The 21,274-nt window shown below is 39.1% G+C and overlaps 1 protein-coding gene across 1 annotated transcript in view; it reads right to left on the reverse strand.

Moving 5' to 3' along the window:
• Nucleotides 1-329: 329 nt before the first annotated feature.
• LOC113121059 (cadherin-2) overlaps nucleotides 330-21,274 on the reverse strand; it is a 47,152-nt gene continuing 26,207 nt past the window's right edge. Inside the window, exons 3-16 of the mRNA XM_026291288.1 lie at nucleotides 16,822-17,030; nucleotides 13,731-13,871; nucleotides 13,416-13,571; nucleotides 11,813-11,957; nucleotides 11,561-11,733; nucleotides 10,563-10,700; nucleotides 10,287-10,472; nucleotides 9,484-9,737; nucleotides 8,803-8,945; nucleotides 5,923-6,156; nucleotides 5,597-5,830; nucleotides 4,551-4,690; nucleotides 3,563-3,727; nucleotides 330-2,414 (exon numbers count right to left, since the gene is read on the reverse strand). Coding sequence (XP_026147073.1) covers nucleotides 2,208-2,414; nucleotides 3,563-3,727; nucleotides 4,551-4,690; nucleotides 5,597-5,830; nucleotides 5,923-6,156; nucleotides 8,803-8,945; nucleotides 9,484-9,737; nucleotides 10,287-10,472; nucleotides 10,563-10,700; nucleotides 11,561-11,733; nucleotides 11,813-11,957; nucleotides 13,416-13,571; nucleotides 13,731-13,871; nucleotides 16,822-17,030 — 2,525 coding nt within the window. The 3' untranslated portion in view covers nucleotides 330-2,207. The remainder of the gene's footprint in view (nucleotides 2,415-3,562; nucleotides 3,728-4,550; nucleotides 4,691-5,596; nucleotides 5,831-5,922; nucleotides 6,157-8,802; nucleotides 8,946-9,483; nucleotides 9,738-10,286; nucleotides 10,473-10,562; nucleotides 10,701-11,560; nucleotides 11,734-11,812; nucleotides 11,958-13,415; nucleotides 13,572-13,730; nucleotides 13,872-16,821; nucleotides 17,031-21,274) is intronic.

A 21,274-nucleotide genomic window follows, 5' to 3' on the forward strand; every position in this document is an offset into this window, starting at 1 on the left:
AAAATTTTAATTGTTTTATTATTTTACTTTATTGCTTTTTCAGCTTAATTATCGTGCTGAAATTTCAATGCATCACAAATTTTTATGATTATAGGCTAAAAAATTTTAAGAAAGCTTTTAGCTCAGCAACATACTAACATCACCTCTTATTCAAATCAATTGTGAGTCGAGTCTCCCATGCGGAGCGCTATTTGTGATCTGCTTGTCTAAATTGGTCACTAGTGTGGTCCCATGATGCTTAGGTGCCTGCCTTAGAAGCCAACTATCTAGGGACATGCTAGGTTTTGGAACAACACTAAAACACCACTGCAGCAAAGAAAACCAACAAATCAACTTTCCAAAATTAGACTTTTATTGGTCATTTGGGCTGCAATGGGTCATAATATCAACAGGTCATTGCAAACAGAGCCCACAGAACTCAGGACAGCCATCGTTCATTAAAAAGCTGTTAATCATCTTATGGCTGAGCCTCATGAGTGGACTGGCCTTGTTCTTCCATCCTGCTCTTTTAATTGGCCCTCTCTGACAGCATCCAGTGATACACACACGCGCACACACACCAATACGATTCTCTAATAGGCAGAGACGGTTATGATGAGGGCTTCGGTCCACCTTTACAGTTTAGTTCAAACATGAAGATCCTGAAAGATCGTGCATTTAGGAGTATGGCCTCGAAAGTCAGATGATCCATGAGAGTGGCTCAGGGGAGAAGACAATGGAAATGCAGAACTTAGCAGAGAAGAACAAAGGAAGCGGAAGGTCAACAGGGAATCCTTGACAAAGAACGACAAGCCATGAAATCAGAGAACGGGCAAATGGAAGGTCCTTAACTGGGCCGAAAGGGCGAAACCAAAAAAAGAAATGTTACACACTATGAAAGGGGAAGAATGAAAGCAAAGGGTATCTGGACCACACTTCTGGGTCACTTATTCACTTTAGTCTCCATTGAGGTGGGCATTTCTTTATTTGTGTGTAAATAAATTTCAGAAAGACTGTTTTATACGGAAAAGATAAAAACATGCAAAAATCCTTTTGTCTGTAGTCCAAATTTTACATATACAAGTTCTTCACGCCCTGCTCTTCTTCGTAGACTACATCAAATGAGGAGAAACAAAACGAAAACTATGTACACATCATTTAATTTACAGTGGAGTAAAAAATTAAAGAATACCAGGCATGAAAGAATACCAGAATGACTAAGGCAGATGACATGAAAAAACAAAAACAACAACAAAAAAAACATTTTCATTTGCAAAATACTAAAATCACTTCAAAAAAAAAAAAAAGAAAAAAAAAAAAGAAAAACCTGCAAAGAGAGAGAGAAAAATAAATGCATTAAAAAGTTCTGCTACCGAATAATAACGCTCATCTCCCATTTTGCAACTGGCTGCATAAGTTAACGTTTTGGTGGAAAAATGGTGAATATATACGTTAAAAAAGAGAAAACGCAACAAAATTGAGAAACTGAAATCTATTTTCTAGCATACTGTACAAAGCTGTTCTCTCTGTCTAGACGCTCTCACTCTTCCAAAGTCTTTGTTTTGATACGCGACGTGAACGAACAGCGTGACGGTGAGAAACGCAAACAGAAGCGTGTAGAAGCATCAACGTTATAAACAGGCTCACGACGAAAAAAAAAAAAAAAAACACTCCAAAACTCTGAGCCACCAAAGCCATTGAACAGAAAAACAGCATCATCAGGTCAAATGAACAAAGACTGAAAAAGAAAAGAAAATGTAAAAATGAAACAAAATTAAAAAATGTACAAAAAGGCACGTAATATCCCAGTGCTTCTGTACTGTGAGATTCAAGTGTAACTTAGCATTCATTTAACGTTCTTTAAGCGTTTCTTCATTCGTTTCGTACCGATGATCCTTCAAACTTAGGGCGAAAAAATCCTGGACTGAACCAAAACAAGGCAGATTTCCTTCATTAGACCCCCTCCGTCTACGACAGAGGGCCTCGGAGAGACCAGGTTTTGTTGCCATGGTGATCTTCCTTCCACTTTCTTGTCTCTTCGTTTCTCAGTCTTCATTCTCTGTCTCTTTAGGGTATATTGGTTTTCTTCAATGTTTTGATTCTGCACACTGTCCACGTCCCGCGATTAAAAAAAAGTGCCACACAGTTTTTTTGATGTTTTTTCTTTAAATTTTCCTCCTCCTCCGGATCCTCCTTCTCTTTATGTGGTCCTGCGGTGATGGCGTAAGCTAGTCGTCGTTGCCTCCGTACATGTCGGCGAGTTTGCGGAAGCGAGGGCCCCAGTCGTTGAGGTAGTCATAGTCCTGGTCGCCTCCGCTGCTGGAGGAGTGAAGGGAGCTGAGCGATCCGGCCGTGGAGCCGCTGCCCTCATAGTCGAACACCAGCAGGGAGTCATACGGAGGGGCTGTGGGATCAGTGTCGGCCGCCTTGAGACCCTGGGGGAACATGCCAAGAACAGATGTGGTTTTAAAATAGACACATTTCAGATGTTCTCTAGTACAACTGTTTAAATTACTCATTTGTTATTGCTTTTTAAGTGCAGAGGGGGATGGGATGGAGAAAAAGAAGTAGGAACAAAAGAGGAGGAGAGGAGAGGCAAGCAGAGAAGGTTTGGGGTCGGCGTGCAAACAGATGCTAGACTCTGGAACAGGCAAATTGCGCAAAATACTGAATTATGTACTTCTTTAGCCAAAAAAAAGCCAACGTGTTGTACACTCAACAGTCATTATTTTTTCTTATAAAGCTAAAATTTAAAACGCCATTTCATTCCTATTGCAATCGAGTAGTACTAAGTGCAGCATTTCTGACACAAATTAAGATACAAAACATGAGACACAAACTTTCTATATACAAAAGTGTATGTACAACATTTATGAGCATGAGCTGTGCCCAACTGATTCTGGTAGTGAATCAAACACCCAAATGCACATTCAATTTGAATGTTTAAAATGCCTCTAGTGCCCAAAAAGGTGGTCTAGGAAGACAGCTCACTTATTTTTGAAAGCCTGCCATATTGTGCAAGTAAAGTTCTATTCTTGGCATAACACTGTCCAGGCAAAGTGCTAACATAGACTAAACACCGTATAAAGGTTCAGTAAACATAATTCTGAATCTTGAAGTCTCTTGTCCAAACAAATCTTTCTATAGACATAAAACGGCTATAAACCAAACTCGTAAGTGATAATTTTTGTTGGAATGCAAAAAAACTGCTAAAAAAAATCAAGTTTCGGTCAAACAGATTGGCAAATGCTGCCAACTACAAAGCTTGCCTGTCTTTTAAGTGAGGCTGATTACATTTAGCAGTAATGTTTAATTCATTACCTGATTTAAGCAGTTTCTTGCTAATCTCACACTGCTTTGAGCGCAGTCGCATTGCTAAGAGCTTGTGAGGTCTGCATGTATGTGTGTGCATGGGAGGGCACACATCCACAGACTGTAGCATGAGATATTGAATCCCTGAGCCTGGCTAATGATCAACAAAACTGAATAGACCATGGTCCAATTAACCAATCAATCACCATTAGGTCTTATCACTGGTGCCATCTAACCATTTTATATGGCGCGACTATGGCGCATGGCGTACCTCGTGGATGAACTCTCCTATGTCTCCGGGATGGGGTGCGGCCGAGCGGATGGGGTAGTTGGGCTCGGAGTGCATCGGTCGCTCATCCAGCCGGCGGATCCCGACGGGCTTGATCATGTCTGGCTCCAGAGTATCGGGCTGCTGCAGCTGACTCAGATCATAGTCCTGAAGAATCACAGATAGAGGAAAGAGACGACCACAAATAGGGTTAGAGGTGTGCTCAAAACCCTTGGATTTCAGACACATATATTTACATTGTGCAGTTGGGCTGCTTTTTTCAAGAATCCGTTAAAAAAGTAAAAAGCCAATTAAATAACCGTAGATGAAGGTTAAAACAACAGAAATGGATATAAAAGGAGGTCAGAATTCATCTCCCTTTTACAAGATGACACACGTCTTTAAGTGCTCATGGTTTATGGAGTATTACTTTGAAAATGCTAGAACACTGAACCATGTGCAAGAGGTAGAAGCAGGTGGAAAAACACAGCATACCCCAGGCTTAAGTACATTACTAATGGATTTTTCTTTTGATTTAATGTTTTAATTAAAATAAGAAAATTCCAAATGGTTCCTGTGGGAGTAAGTTCATACCATTAACTCATAAAAACCATAGAAAAGTCTCCAAACGGATAAAATACAAATCTGATTTGGTTTGTGTGTGTGCGTCAGTTGTGCAAAAACCAAAGTTTGGTTCAAATGCAAATCCGTGAGTCTCACACATACTCACACCACCAGGCAAAGCAGGAACTGTTGCATCAGTTTAAATCGAGTCACTTTATAATCAGCCTTACTTGCAAAACGAATGCTGAAAATTAGTCATCAAGATTTTAAACTGCACCACGCAGATCAAATTAAAATCGTGAACATTTAACGACTGGTTAAAACTTTTTCAAATGTTTTTATTAAACAAGCTAGATTGTCTTGAGTAATTCTGAGCTGGGATAACTGTGAATGGCCTGCAGCAGCAATAGAGAGGGAGTGCATGTACCTGGTCTTCCTCTCCGCCGCCCTCCTCGTCGTACTTGAGTATGTTGTCTCGCACATCGTCCTCTGGATCGATCAGCAGCTGCTTGGCCTGTCTCTCTTTATCCCGTCTCTTCATCCACATCACAAACATCAGCACCAGCACTGCAGAGAGAGACAGAAAGTGAGTGATAGATCAATATATAACAAGCAAAATGACTTGAGAACAGACATTTATAGGTGCAGTGTGTAATTTTTAGCATCAAAACCGGAAAAAGTTCAGCCAATTCTCAGTTACTGTTGCTCGCTCAGACAAGCTATATTTTTGTGTCACTTTTTCCTTAAAATTTGTTCTTTAGGTAGTAAAAATTGGATTCTGGTATTATTTTGTGATATTATTCATGTGCGCAACTGAGTTAATCACAAGCTGTTTCCATTCATATTCCAAATTTAATTTAATCAAAAAAGTTGTCACTTTCACAGAAGTTTGAGCAAATCAGAAATTTGTGGCTATTGGGAAAACTACGGTGGCTCTTTTATTAAACGTAATAAATGAATTTAGAGAGCAGAGACAAAACATTCTGTAAAATGTTGTCGCTAGTTTATTAAGAAAGAAGTTTCATTTTTTTTAGGGGCGACGGTGTGTCAAACTGTTTTTTAAGGTGACAGTGCCAAATTTCTGAAATGATATTGGTCTAAAGTGAATTATTCAATCAGAGCTTTTAAGTTTTGGTTTTTTTGCACATTTTAGAAATTGGATTTACCTCTTGGTGTTTCCATCTCACATATTTTATTTTATTTTATAAATTATATAAAAAAAATATGACATATTAATAAAAAAATGGATGGAAGCCCAGCTACAGTCAACCCAAAAAGAGAAAGGCAACGATTTTGATTCAAATGATAACACTGGTATAAGTGAACAGAACTGTTCCTATCCTTTCTTCAACAGCCTTACTATGAAGTCTTTTGTGACTCCAAAAGCAGATCACATGTGCTTCGGAAGAAATGTGACCAACTGATAAGAACTCCACTGCCTTGAAGAAACAGTTTCTGTCTAGTGTGTCTTACCCAACAGAATGATGATGCAGATAAGTATGGCAATGATGGCTCCGGTGCCCAGCCCAGCTGCCATGATACGTTCCATGTCCACGCAGTCACCGTGATGATCACACTGGCACACTTTGATGCGCAGGTAGGTGGTGTTGGACATGGGCAGGTTACCCGAGTCCGTGATGCTTATGGGCAGCTCGTATATCCCGCTTTCCAGATAACTTATCTTCAGACTTAACTGAGCATGATCGCCTACAAACCAACCACAAAACACATGAGATAAAGTCTGGTAGTAAGAATTTAGTAATTGTTAATTCCAGAGAAATCTTTTCCATGTGGCGTACCACTGATTCGAGTCAGTGTCCAATTCCTGCGGATGTCTGAGGGTCGGTTGGGCAGTTCGAAAGCATAGGGCCCAGCATTGGGGTTGAGATCTCCGTCTACGGCTGTGATATTGATCGCATTGGGTTCGGGGCGTTCGCACACTTCTGTTTCTTGAGGGAAGACTCGAGGTGCGTTATCATTTATGTCCAGCAGGTAGATCTGCAGTGTACCCGTCCCACTCGCAGGGGGAACACCTGTCGATGGACAAAGAAAAAGGGGAAGTCAATACAAGCATAAGCTGTGTCCCAATTCAGAGGCTGCATCCTTTGAAGGCTGCATTTGAAGACCGAATTAATCACCAGTTCCAAACCAATTTAAAGACTCTAAAATGCAGTCTCGAAATGTGTTCTTTGTTTCCCGGGCCATGAAGGATATAACAGATGGATCCTTCACAGCCCACACTATCGCAAGATTCAATGCAAGACAGGATTTTTTGAGAGAAAACACTGTATTAAATTTTTAAATGTAAGCATTGCGTTTCAGGCAACTTTAAAGTCCAGTAAAAACATTAACGCCACACATCAACGGCAGCTGTCACATGTAAACACTCAAACATTTGCGGTTTTTCATGTCAATAAATAGCTCATAATAAATAGTTGAAAAATTTAACATTTAAACCCTCAAAACACTATTTTCAACATGCAGTTTAAAAAATGCATTCTACACGACAAGTTGAGGGTAGAAAGGATACAGATACTGATTTTAAGAAATTTTGGTTCAAAAGACTTTGCCACAATGTATGCTGATTAGTTAGCTAGTTGTCTTCTTTACTGTCCATTTAATTTATTTTTATTAAAACATTTTCTGCCTGTCCATCTGGCGAGATTTGCATCACTTCCGGTCATAGCTGTATCCCCTCCTACACAACCTGATGATTAATAACAAAGCTTGTGCACCTGGAGTCCTGGAAACTGATTCCGTACAGCTCTTGGCATTATTGTGTGCAATATGCATCATGACCGTGAAGGGTTTGTGGGCGTGACATCTGAGCCAAACGGTAATAGTGGAAAACTGACGATACAGACGAACTACAGCAGTTAACGACTTTAGGCTCCTCTCTTCTGGGTTACTGGGCATGCCAACTCATTTATAAACCATAATGCACAGTCTATAAGATCCAATCAAGCTGCCCACGTCCATGAAATATCTGCGAACAAGAGCCCCAGCACAGACTGGACCATCAATACTTAGAGCTTAGAGCTTAGTTTCTGTTTCAACAAGAGTAACAAGACCTTTCGACTTCACTGATCTTTAAACAAAGAACAAGAGACGAGCAGTGCAGTGCAGCAGGCTGACGGAGCGGTGGCTTTCTGTTCTACTGCTGGCACTCACTGCACATTTTTAAACTGTTCCAGCCCTGAAAAGCCCTAACTCAAGTACGACTAAGTATCCTTAATTTATTGAATCGGGTGTGCGAATCAGCTTTGAATTAGATGCAAAAAGGCTTCTTTGTGGAATAGGAAACCCTGCTACTTGACCACAAAGATTCAACTGAACTGAGACAGGAATTCACTAAGAACATTAAGTTAGCGCTGTGTATTTGCGCACTCTGTCTGCATTATTTTAGCACTTGATTTACACATTAATTATTACAGAAATTAAGGTTACAGCACAGACACACCCAAAACCAAAAATCATTTCTAAAGACAATTTGCACACTGCATTTCCTTAGGCATGCGTTTCCAGTACAACATAATAATAATAAAACAATCATATTAGCTAGTCAAACCACGTTGTGAAGTGAAAGTGACATTCAGCCAAGTATGGTGACCCATACTAAGAATTTGTGCTCTGCATTTAACCCATCCGAAATGCACACACACAGAGCAGTGAACACATACACACACACACTGTGAGCACACACCCAGAGCAGTATGGGTTCGGGAAACACTAAATCATTGAACTACATTGGCAATGACAGAACTTACAACCGTAGTTGGCCAATAATTATGCGTCTGGTTGTGGTTGACGCAGCAGACTACTACAATATGAAATACTTTTTAGTAACTGAACAGCATCACTCCACCACTGCAATCCAGACACCTTTCATATGTAGAAAGTGCACTTGACTGCACCACACAGCTGGATATAACACTAATCTTCATCACCTCACAAATTGCAGCCGCAATTATCACTGGAAAATGTGCACAAACAACTTTTTCAAATAACCCTTTTTTAATTTAAAATTAAAAATGCTTAATAAAATTACCCCCTGTTTTCCAACACAATGATAATTGGCCATGAGGATAGCGTTGAGTTTGCGCAATCTAAAAGTGCTGATCTAGGCTCATACTTTAAATATAAAGGTGTATTTGTGCTAATAATAATGACTTTTACTTAATTTACAGACAGTGCTTCCCTATTTCAGTGCATTCAGTGTCTGGATAAACTGGATTACAGGTAGGTTTTCTGCTGAAATGCCACATACAAAAATGGTACAACAGTTTAGTGAGTGTTTCTGGAGACAAGCTTTCTCAAATTTACAGCGTGTGTGTGTGAGAGGGGGTTTGTTTCACAGCTCTGATGCAGCGAGAATGTTAAACACCACAGCAGAATAGGGCCTAGCAGACTTCTGTAGACTCTTTCACACAGCGGGTAGTGTATGTGCCTATGTGTGTGCTTCAAAGGAAAAACCCAGAGAAAGTGAACAACATATAGACATTCAAAATGAGTTTGCATATGTTGTTGGTGTGATCATTAACATGGATGTGTGGGCATGTGTATATCTCAGTTGCAGTTTGTTCGGGTTGCAATTCCTCCCTAGAGCTAAAATCAATGGAATCACTCAATCTCAACCGCTTCTGCTGCATACATGCACATTTAAACACAATTGCTCCTACCGTTATCAGCGGCCATGAATGTGGCATTGTAGAGGTTGTTTTTGACATATGGAGACTCTCGGTCCAAGACAGCAATGGTGGAAATACGTCCGTTGTTGGGGTCGATCTCTAGCCAGTTGGCAGGGTCAAACAATTTAGAGTACCTTTAAAACACACCATACAAAGGTGGTTAACATTTATGAAGTAGAAATATTATCAATTTTAACATTTTATTTTAAATAACTGTATTTGACAGCACTGACAATTGTTTATTGTTAAATAAAACAAAATAATGAGGTAATGTAACAAAAATGTAGCGCAGTGGTGTTCAAATATTTATCATTTCATAATGCCACATTTTTTTCAGATTATAAAAAAAAATACTAGCAAGTATACAATTTATACTATAAAATATTCAGTAAGTAGCAAGCTAGTGTTCCTTTCCAAACATTGCCATTAACAATTAATTAAATAGGCCATATTCATGACCATCCATTTTACATGACTTTTTTGCAATCTCTTTTTGTTTTTCTGTTTTTCCTACTGCATTTTCAGCTTAGTTTCCATAATTGTTCAGACTGGACTAGCAAGAAAGCTCTGCTTTGGTCTACATAGCACATCAAACACTTGCTATTTCCAAAAATGCATACATAAGAGCTGGCCTATAAGTGCACATGTACATGCACGTATGTGTTTTAATACCTAATAGTCTGCTGCATGTATCTGTCTGGGTCATGAGCTGTAAAAGCCGTCAGCATCGACCACTGTGGAAGTCCCTCCTCCAGTTTGACCTGTTTGGGGTTGGGCTCAAAATTTGGGCTTTCGTTCACGTCGATGACACGTATGGACACGGTGGATGTAGACTGGCGGGTGCGATGGATCCCACTCGCCAGTGGCACCTCATTTTCAGCGACAACCGTCAGCATGAATGATCGATTCATCTCAAAATCAATTGGCTGTACACAAACACACACACACACACACAAACAATCAAGTTAACAGTGTCATAATCTGTTAGGAAAAAGAATCACAGTGATACAATGAATGGATCGCGTTGCAATTAAATACACAGAGGAGAAATGTTTGAATAATAATTAATGAATGACTCATTCTCAATTAAGAGACATAAACCATTAACTCAGCTGAACAGCAGGTGGAAGCTGTTTCCATGGAGACAGTCTTTTGCTCCGCATTTGAACCCGTGCCTGAGGGACTCTAGCGAGATTCTAGCGAATAGCAGCGCAACCCAATTACAGCATTTATACAATAGTTAGTTCCGGTCCATGAATCTGATCAGTTGAGAAGAGTCCTGGGACTTTTCACTCTTTTTGTATCACTCCGCTTCTCTGTTTATGACATTCCAGTATCTAAGCGTTTTTTTTTTTTTTTTGCTTCTCCGATTTCTCTCAGGAAGTGGAAAACCCGGCGAGGAACCACTAACGTACTCCGTTCCAGACCAATTGTCAGTTTGTTCATTTCTTAGTAAGTTTTGTTGTAAGTGTTACCTTGACTACGGTAACGAGGCCTTCGTTGGTAACGGGATCAGTAGGGATGGAGAAGCGTCCGGTTGGATCCCCTGCTATGATCCGGTAGACTGCATTCCAGGCAGGAGTCCCCGGTTCATCTTTGTCAGTCACGGTGAGATTCGTCACTATCACATTCACACGGTTCTCTGGGACCTCACCGTGGAACTACAGACACAGGCAGAGAGAGAGATTGACTTTCAGCTGAGATGGCTTTGGCGAGACATGTGTTCAAGTGGCTGTGTGTGTGTCACTCACAGTCTCTCGGGTGAACTCTGGAGCGTTGTCATTGACATCCAGCAGGCGTATGACAGCAGTGGCGGTGTTGGACAGACCATAGGTGGGGTTTCCCTCCATGTCGGTAGCCTGAATGATCAGGGTGTACTGAGGCACCTTCTGCTCGGCACATAAAAATGAAACAAGATAAGTTTTGAAAATGCAAGACATGAATGGTTTACAGCAGTGGCTGAAAGGATAAGGAAACTAGGAAAATGTATGTTTGCATCTTATTACTTAACCCTATCAAAATAGACCTTCTTTGGGTCCAACTGAACATTTGATAACAGTTTTGTTGTTAATAACAAAAATGAAATGAAATTAAATTAAAAGAAATGGTAATTAAAGGAAATCTCAAATATAAAACATATATTAGATGGAAAACCTAAACAAAAATAAAAATTTGAAATGTCATTTTAGCAACTTACTGACATAAAATAAGCTTAAAACTGAAACAAAAATACATCAAAGATAAATAGAAATAAAAAATAAAAATCACATTAATTAATAAAACTTAAACTAAAATTAATAACTAAAAACTGAAAATATATAAATGAAAGGTAATTGAAAAAAAAAACATACAATAAACACTTTAATACTATAATACTATATAAATAATATGAAAATGAAAATCCGTTCATACCTAATATGATAACTATAATGCTAAGTTAAAAAATTCACTGTAATTCTATAGCAATGATAAAGACCCAGAGAAACAATTTTGTTGCAATCACTCTCAAAACAACCTTTTCTAGCTGATGAACAATTACAAACATTGACAGCCAATCAGAATCCACCTGAGCTCAAGAAATTAAAGCAACCGACAAAGTAACTGCACCTCAGTGTTTTCATCCGTTAGTGTGAACAACATTATAGTTATCATTATAGTTACTGCTCTTGGTGTTAACATTGGTGAGTACCTCTGGTTTACAGTATTGTTGTTTTGTATACTGTTGATACTAGCACACACTTCGTCGTACCTCACGATCTAGACCTGCAGCTACAGTGATGATTTTGCCAGTCTTGTTGTTGATAGTGAACATGTTGGAGGAGGGGCTCTCTGGGGTCTGGGAGAGGATCTTGTATCTGAGCATCCCATTGGCTGTATTTGGGTCATCCTTATCCTGGGAGGTCACTGTCATTACAAACGTACCTATAGCCGAGCAAGAAATGTCAGTTTTCCCTTCATTATAACCACCATTATATCCACATAAATGTGAAGACAGGTGTACCTGGTTTGGCGCCCTCGTCCACGGTTCCGTTCCAGATCTGGTGAGTGAACTCGGGCCGGTTGTCGTTCATATCGATGACATTGATGATAATGTCAATGGGGTTCTCCATCTGGTTCCCATTGATGTCTACAGCATGAGCACGTAGCTGTGAGTGCAAACAGTCAAAAGTTTAGGGTCAAACATTTCAGCAACACATCTCTTGTAGTCAACAATTTGACCAAAAAGTTATTGCAAATAAATTGTACTGCAGTACTGACACACTGTCAGCAGAGAAGAGGCTCTTCTCTTAACCACCACACTCATATACAGCGGTTATTCATGTCAAGCAGCTGCTGCAGCTGACGTGGTTGCTGATTGTGTGCAACCAAAGTCTTAGGTCTGCTGCATATACGCACGAGCTGACAGAAAGAAGTCTGATGCTCCACCTTTGGCACCATTAGGATAGCAAATCATTTCATATTCATGTAATCTCTGCATAATTTGAATCTGAATGTGGATTAGGTGGACACTGAGGGAGGTTAACAGCCTCTCGGGTCCAGTGGTGAAGTGAAAGGGTATTGAAACCAGGCAGGAAAAGTTTGCAACTACTTCCAGGGGAGATTGAGGATTGTTCTTACTTAGGAAAAGCCAGATTTAGGGAATGCCCCCCTGCGAGCACAATGAATGAATGTGTGTGTGTGACTTAATGTTAGGATAAGCTTCTCCAAGTTTAATTTTGTCTGCTCTCCTCTTCATGGTACAGTGGATTAAAGGGGTGTCAAAGGTCACATTCTCAGACCGGCTGCCATGGTAACCCTGACACACGTAATTTATTGGGAGTTTTAGAGAGTTTCTCTCTATTCTGGATGGAATGCATGGATCTAAAGAGCAAAGGTCTGATCTTTAAACAATGTGTGCTCTCAAATCTGGCACTGGAAAATGCTTACATCATCTTAAGCAAACATTTGTATAAAATGAACTTTAAACTGAAATTTAAATAATAAATCAACACTTTTACTGGGTGATTTGGTGATTATAGTGCCCAAACAATAAACTGAACAATACAAAACTCTGCATTACACCTTTTATACACTACTTTTATAATATAAATGCCACTTTTATACTTTTATCATCATGCAGGACATAAAACATAAATTTTACTTAATTACTTGAAAATGCATTAAAACATCATCTGTAAAAAAGAAAAATCGGTAATGGATTATTTTATTATTTTATTTTATTTTTTTATAAAAATTGAATAAGAAAAATATATTTTTGCCAAGTATTATCCCGATATATATAGTCTAATAAGTGTAATACAGAAATGCATTGCATTACATATCTGTATGTCATATGCGTATGGAAAATATATGTAGATGAGGTTATGCATAGTAAAACATATGGTCATTAGGCAACCTCACATTAAAACTGAATGCTTATGCAGATATTCACGTAGTTTCATATAAAAATGGATCTTGTTTTGAGAATATTTTCTGGAAAGTTACTAAGAAAAAAGGTTTCAAAGGTTTCATAAATGGGAAAAATGTTGCAAACATAAATATCTTTGGATGAAATCTCCATTAAAGTTTAACAACTGTGTGTGGAGTCATAAACACACACTTACATGGAAATTTGGGATGTGTTCTCTGTCCAGTGGTTTGGTGACGGACAGGTATCCTGTTATGGGGTCGATGATAAACAGGCCGGTGGGGTTCTGGTCGGCTCCTGGTCCAGTCACACTATAGCGCAGTGTGTTACTCTTGTCCTTATCCGACTGGATCTGAAACACACACACATTTTGCAGGGTAAACATAAAATTGAGTTTCTCTGCACTCGAATAACAACCCGGAGAGTGAATTTAACGTTTATTTTTAGTGTACGTTTCTGAATACACTTCACATGATGAACCAGTGTTGTATTGCGTTGTGTACACACTCACTTTCACAAGCTCTTCAGGGAATTGTTTTCTGGAGTTCTCAAGCACATTGACGGGAGGAATGACCCAGTCTCTTTTCACGCGATTCACACTGCTGTCGCCCTTGACAACCACACTGTGCCACGGAAACAGGATCTCTGGCACCTGTTAAAGCAAAAAAACAAAACAAAACAAAAAAAACAGAGAAATGCTCAATGTACATTAAGGAATGCACACTCACACACACATATACACACTGCGGCACTTTCAACACATCTGCCCTGGCCCCAAATAATTACAGAATTAATTTTACCCTCTGTAATGGGGTCATAAATATCACTGCAGCTCCATCGTTAAATCCCTCAGCAGTAACACCCACATAGTGAATGTGAGAGTGTGTGTCGAGTTTGCAGTATTATTCCATTTTCTTTCTCCCTGAGCCTTGTTATTCCTGCGCCAAAGGCAGCCAGAGATGTGCTTGACCAGACATTTGCCCTGCTCTTAGTGCTATAGAGAACAAAAACCCCTCTGAGTGTTCAGTTAAGAGTTCATTTCCAGCTACCAACACAATACAAAGACTGAATTCTTTATGCAAGAACAGAAATCTTTTTATAAGGTGATTCAATATTTCAGTTGATATCAACTAAGCGTCCCTTTCTCCTGACCCATCTTCTCTCTATTGCTGGTAATGCCATACACATTGGGGTGGGCGGCAGTTCGTGTGTTGACGAAGCGAGGTAGATATACTCGTTTTTCTCTCTCTCTGTTGTGACTCAGGTGATGAGCTAACTCATTACCCGGGTACATTCTCACAGTCGCACCGTCTTTCCAAACGAACTCTCCGACAACATAAACATCAACAGAACTGATGGAAAAATGTTTTTCACCTATGTTCCTTCTCGTTAGCTTTTCACATCTCCCATTTCTCTCTCATTCCACATTTCCTGCCTCTCTTTTTCTTGTTATCTCTCTAGCTTTACAAAACAGGGCTGGGCTTTTGATGATCGCCGATATGCATTTAATTGAATTGAATTTGTTTAATTACTCTGAGATCACCTTTCATTTAAGATTTTTATTGTTTATGACATTAAACATTCAGAATGTCAAGAATAAGACGATAAAAAAAATTACTCTACATTAAGCAAGGCATGTTTTTCACTAAATGAATTCAAGAATAATGTATACAGGGTTCCCATACTTTCTGGCCAACAATTATTGTTTTATATATATATATATATATATATATATATATATATATATATATATATATATATATATATATCTATATATCCTTGAACTAGCCATGTGATATTACTTGACAGGAATTTTTACAAGTTATCAAGTCATCTGTATTTCTTTTTCTAGGATTCAAACAGAAACTTCAAAAGAGCAGCATTTTTATGTTATACTATATGTTTTTCATGAAAACAATATAATAACTTTCATTTTTATGCACCAATAAAACAATACATAGTAATAAAAAACTATATTTATCTACTTCACTGTTCAAAGGTTTAGAATCAGTGGATTTTCTTTAAAGAAATTAATACTTTTATTCGACAAGAATGCATTAAACTTATCAAAAGTGACAGTAAATATAATCAGATTTTTTTTTTTACTTTTGAACATTAGTGTATTTAAAAAAATTTTTTTTAAGTTTAATACAAAGAAATGCCATGCAGGCTTTTACCACATAGGGCTGGGCAGAATATCAAGTTTGTACGATATATCGTTATTTTCTTTATAAGCGATACGATGTGAGGCAGTACCGTTTATATTGATATACAGTAGTTTGATACGAGCACATCTGAAAATATAGCTTAGGACACAGACTGAGCTGCTGCAGAGAAAGTGCATAATCCAATTTGTTTCAAACATGTGACAAGCTTCATATTAAGGCCTTTAAAAACTGGTAAGACATAGTTTCTAGTTTCGTTTCGGATATTAGTTTAAGCGGCTCGGTCCGTCATATGCTCTGACAAAAAGGCTGCATGTGTGGCTGACAGCACATGGGGTAATCAAAATAGCCTGACACAATTCTTTTGTATTTAGTGAATTTAACATTTCACTTTAAAATCTTTATTTTAGTTTTTTAGATTGCAGTGTTACAATGTTAGAATGAAATGTGATTTTAATCATTTTTTACACATAATATAAAGTCAAAAATACATGGTCACATTCACTTTATTTGTTTTCATACCCTGGGCGGTAAGTGAAATATATATAAATATATATATATATATATATTAAATACAGATTTTTTTTTCCATCCAAATAAAACCCTTATACCACAAATAAGTTTTGAACTGATTCATTAAAACACAAATTAATCAAACACACCCATTTTAACATGGCTTTTTCTACTTTAAATCACAGATGCAGTTAAATCTCACAAGACAAGGAAGGAGACCGGTTGCAAAACTAGTCTAATGACAGGTTCTTTAGGAAACTTAATGGCCAAATTAAAAGCTCATTAAAGTCGCAGTGATATTCCCAGTGTTGCTTGGTTTGAATACTGCAGCAAAATCATCGGGAATGCATAGTGACTGGCCAGCATTAGTCTAAACCTTTCACCCTCTCCTCCTTTGCCTCCTCGACCATTCTGATCCTTTATCTCACCCTTTTCCACTCTCTCCCCCGCTGGCTCCTCTCGTCCTCCTTCCCCTTGGCGGCAGTGTGTTGGGCATGTGTGTATCAGTAATAAAGAGTAAATTCTCCTTGTCTCCGAGCAGAAGGCATGGCTATGAGACATATGGTTAGTGTTCCCAAGCTGAGGGTCCAGATCTCCACTGTCTAATGTATCCTCCTGCCTTAATGTCTCTTTAGCATCGTTAAGCATTAATTACAGCCCTACTATCAACGTGTTAGTGCTCTGCTAATTTTCTAATATAGTTTTATTAGAGCATTGGCTTTGTCACAGAGGGCCTACGGATGAAGAGAGACATTTCTGTGAGCTCACATTCGCACAATGGCTGTTTGATGGTGTAATTGCAGCGTAAGGCTAGTTTAGAAACGCCATGCGCCGTTAGCGATCTGACATGGTTATAATTAGTGCGAATTCACAGTCACACAGCCGCCGTTCACTGTTAACGTGCACGAGCACAGGACTTCCTACCTGCTTGGGTTGGGTGAAGTTGACGTGCACCAGCCATTCCTCTTGAGACTTCACGTCCTTGGCCTTAATCTCCAGGCTCTGCCCCTTCCTGTCAGATAGCTGCAGGGTTCGTGTTGCAAAAACCGTCCCATCTGCCTCTATCCGGAAATCTGCAGGGTCTCCGCTCTCGAAACGCAAGCCAGAACCTCTGCCACAGTCTACGAAATCCACTGCAAAAGAGAGAAAGAGAGTGGACTGAGTGCAGGCCTGCTTTTGTTTTTAAACTGCAAACATCTTTTTTTTTTTTACAAAAAAAAAACAAAAAAAAAAACAAGCACACAGGAAATCACATTCCGCTCCTCCGCAAGGGAATAATGGTTTTACTTGAAAAGTGAGGACAAGGAGAGCCAGAGATGGAAAGTATGCACTGACAGAGAGAAAGAGAGAGAGATGGTAGGAATGGAGAGCAGGTACAACTTCTGAAGCTCTCCTGCATTATTCATGCTGAGACATCCCCTGCATGCCCCCAGGTGTGCTGAGGAACGGAGGAACAGGAGGACGAGGAGACAAAGAGAGAGAGAGGGATGAGGGGAGGGAAAAAGAGAGAAAACGGAGAAAAAGCAGAGTTGAGAGGTATCTGCAGCACAACACTGGAGGGAATCGCATTAGAAGTACAGACATAAACAAAAATGAATGTGCTTTATTTATTATTCCGCAATTAGAGAACACAGACAGACAATTACACGCCCAGAACTGAGAGAGACGCCGGGACGCTCTCCTATCAGGAAGCATTTGTTTTCGAGGAGCCTCGTATTGACTGGGCTCATTTGTCTGACATCTTTCATATTTCAAGCAGAACGTCGGCTCTCATGATCCAGCCCAGGTGGACGGTGCACGTGATTTCTCGCCAATAGTTAACGTGAAACGATTTAGCTGCGGTGGACATACGATAACTGACAGAGATTCATTTTACCATTCATCAGTCCTGTCAGTACATGAACTACTAATAAAAACACCTGTAAGCAAGCACACTAAGGCATATTTGATCCTTAAATTTTGTCCGACTTGTTGTAAACATGCATAGACTGCTGAATATGCACGATCAATTTGCATATCATTTAACAAGAACGTTTACAAGACTAATCATGGCAATGTACATGAAATCTGTCATGTGCAGGCAGATACGAGTCATCCTGCAGGGTTAATTAGCTCTTAATAGTGTGTCAAATTTGTAAACAAATAATCATCACAAGGCTTATTAGAGTAAATTTTCCAAATTTACTTCAAAACTAGTTTCCAATTAAATTCTCCAAATAACAAATATAATATTTTCTTAGATAATAACATTTAACTTTTCACAATTTTTTTTAGCCAGTAGCCCTTATGTTGCATGTGAAAACACTCAAAGAAATTGACCTAGATAGTCCAATTTACAAACTAATATTATGAAATCTGAATTTTTAGTGTATCACAAATAAGCAGTGTGACCAGTGTAGTCTGATTACCCAAATTTAAACCAACAAATTGCAGATTTAATCAGTCTTAAATACAAAACAATAATTATATAAGTATAATATACAGCATTTTCTTTTATATGTCAGAAAAAAAAAAATACGTCCAAATAATTTGGTATCAAACTGAACCAGGAAATCTCTATTAAAACAAAGCTGGGAGTAACGCATTGAATCATGATGCCCAAACAGGAAAAGATGAGCTCAAGTCACTCCCTGGACATTTCCGTCCTTTCTCTACTATCAGTGTCAATAAAAATGGTGCGAAAGCCAAATATCCATCTCCATGGAAATTTCCATCCTTTCTCTCACAGAGAAACACACAGCATCGAGCACAGACTACATTTCCTCCTCACAGATGAATTTCACTCTCATAGGTGGCTTTCAGCCCATCTGCTTTCACTGTGTATGTGTTGCGTTGTTTTTGCAAGTGTGATTTCTTGCTTTCACGTATATGTGCGAGGTACAACGCTGATTTGCCATATAGCAATTAGGCAGGTCCGTAGGTAAATTACACCTTTCACTCTTGTTAATCACCATTTATTTTGTGAGGACCTCTCAGGGTATTACAGTAGGTTAAAATAATCAATTACTATTATTAGACATGGCAACCAATGAGTCCTTATTACTGACTATTAGATAAAGACCTACTGAAGGGGGTGAGCAATTATTATGTTTATCTGATTGTTAATATCGGCAGTCCTCTCGTCCTTGCATGTTACTTGCTTTAAGAGTCTCCTATGTTGTTTAATTTTGGTTCTTCAAAATTAAAAGACTCCAATTCGTGGCCCCAGACGCAATGGTACCCATCACGGAGTAATCCGTTTAATGTAAAGCGATTGCCCTGATGGCACAAGATGTGCCGCTCGGCAGGTGTGAGGTGTTAGCTTGTGGTGTGTGAGTGTGTGTGTCAGCCTAGCTTGACGAAGTGCACCGAGTACGTTTTATTAGATGGCTGCACCAGTTTCGCCTGCAGCTGCATTTTCTCGTGCAGTTTTCATGAGGGGTGGGGGGTGGTGGTTGTTGAGCGCTATATGTCTACCACGCTGTCTCCTTCCATTACCAAGTGCTGCTCTTCTAACGGATAAAACAGAGAGCAGTGTCTTTGAGTCTTTCTTCTCATCGCAATCTCTTCACGCGTCCCTGCAAACTCGGCTTAATGCGGCACCTAAAAGCCACATTACTCATCGCGTCTCGCAAGTAAACACGGTTTGGGTGAAAACAGTGGAAAGTGATTTAATTATAAGGGTGATTTAATGTAAGACAGAGTTTGCTTAAAATAATTCATTTATTTACGTTTGAGGAAGCTTGTATGTGTTTTCTCAAAGCCCTCAGCAAATGAGCGCATATATAAGTCTTCAAACTGCAAATTGATTCGGATAAATAGATTTTATTCTTTATTCTATAATGTGGACCTGAAAATATTCATCAACCTTGTACGTGCTGAAGTGTGAAGTGGTGTTATTTGTTAAGTATTGATGATGTGGGATGCACAACATAAAACATCCATTCCTTTAGCTACAAAATCATGGAACAAACAAGGTCTGAAATGAACTGATACAATCTAAATATGAGGCAATTAAAGAAAAAACATCAATGTTCTGTCACCTTGACCAATGAGATGGGAATTAATTTGTCAAAGTGCTAAATGCAAGCAAAGAGGCTTGATATGCGCATGCATGCGTGTCTAAGAATGTGCGAGAAGGTGATCAGACACCACAGACGTGTTTGAGAAGCAAGACGAGAGTCAATTGTCCTTCACTATGTCTCTTCAAAATCACCTGAATGATTTTTAAGAGACCGTTTTAAGGGGAACTGAAAATTTAAGGCAATTCAGTATTTATTCACCCATCATTTCGTTTCAAACCTGTATGCTGTTATTTCTTCTGAGGAGCACTAAAGTACAAATCTTTGAAGAACTGTTACGCAATTCTTGTCCTAAACCACACTGTATTTTAACCAGAGGCTTTCAAGCTCCAAAAAGGACAAAAGCACAGTAAAAGGTATCATACATATGACTTGTGTAGTACTATATTTCAACTGTTCTGAAGAAACACAACAGCTTTATGTGATGAACAGACTGAAAAGTCGTTATTCAGTCATTTCCCTGAAGCTCTCAACTAGCCAACTTTATGGACATGGACACAACACTAGACTTTCAGTGAATAATTGGACTGGAACTACTGTTTTTGGAGAGTTTTTTTTGTCCTCGTTGGGTTTGAAAGCCTTTAAACTGGTGTAGTATGACAAGAGCTGAAAAGAAAAAAAACAATTTTGTGCTTGACAGAAAAGAAAAAATAATAATTTGAAACGACATAAGACATGGTGAATGTTATTTTATTTTATTTTTTTCCCCAAAACAGCACAAATTAAAACCTGGCCACGCGTACACATTGAAGCTGAAGTGCTGATTTGATGAGCCAGCAGAGGTGTGATGTGCTCAGTAAGCAATCTCTTTTTCCCATTTGCATTTAGCATTCAGCACCAACATCACATCTTTACCGCTCAAAACGTCCCTGCTATTCCCTCCCAATGGGACTCTTAGTTCATTTTAATACGAGCCGGCTTCAACTGGTACAAGCTTTTAGTAACAGCAAGACATAAATGAGGGAAGTAATGGAAAAATAGTTTTGTTTAGCCCACCACCCCCACGAGAGAGCGTAAAATAGCTGTCTTAATGTCGTCGTTTGGGGTTTCATGGTCTCCGAGACATACTGAGCCTTCCCGTGAAAGAATTCAGATGGATGTGGCACTTAGGACCCCATTCTGCACTGAGCAAAGCTGTCTTTTGTACCGCCTGCCTATAATTGCCCTTTTTCCATGACTTTTCTAAGGGCGAGCTTCCTCTAATGGCCACATCGCTCAGGCACATCCCTCGGTGGACATGGCAACTTAAGTTTAACTCGTATACACTTCCCTCACCAAAAATACACACACACACAAAAAAAGACACATTCACAAAC

The sequence above is a fragment of the Carassius auratus genome, chromosome 20 (assembly GCF_003368295.1).
Source record: "Carassius auratus strain Wakin chromosome 20, ASM336829v1, whole genome shotgun sequence".
Classification (NCBI taxonomy): Eukaryota; Metazoa; Chordata; class Actinopteri; order Cypriniformes; family Cyprinidae; genus Carassius; species Carassius auratus.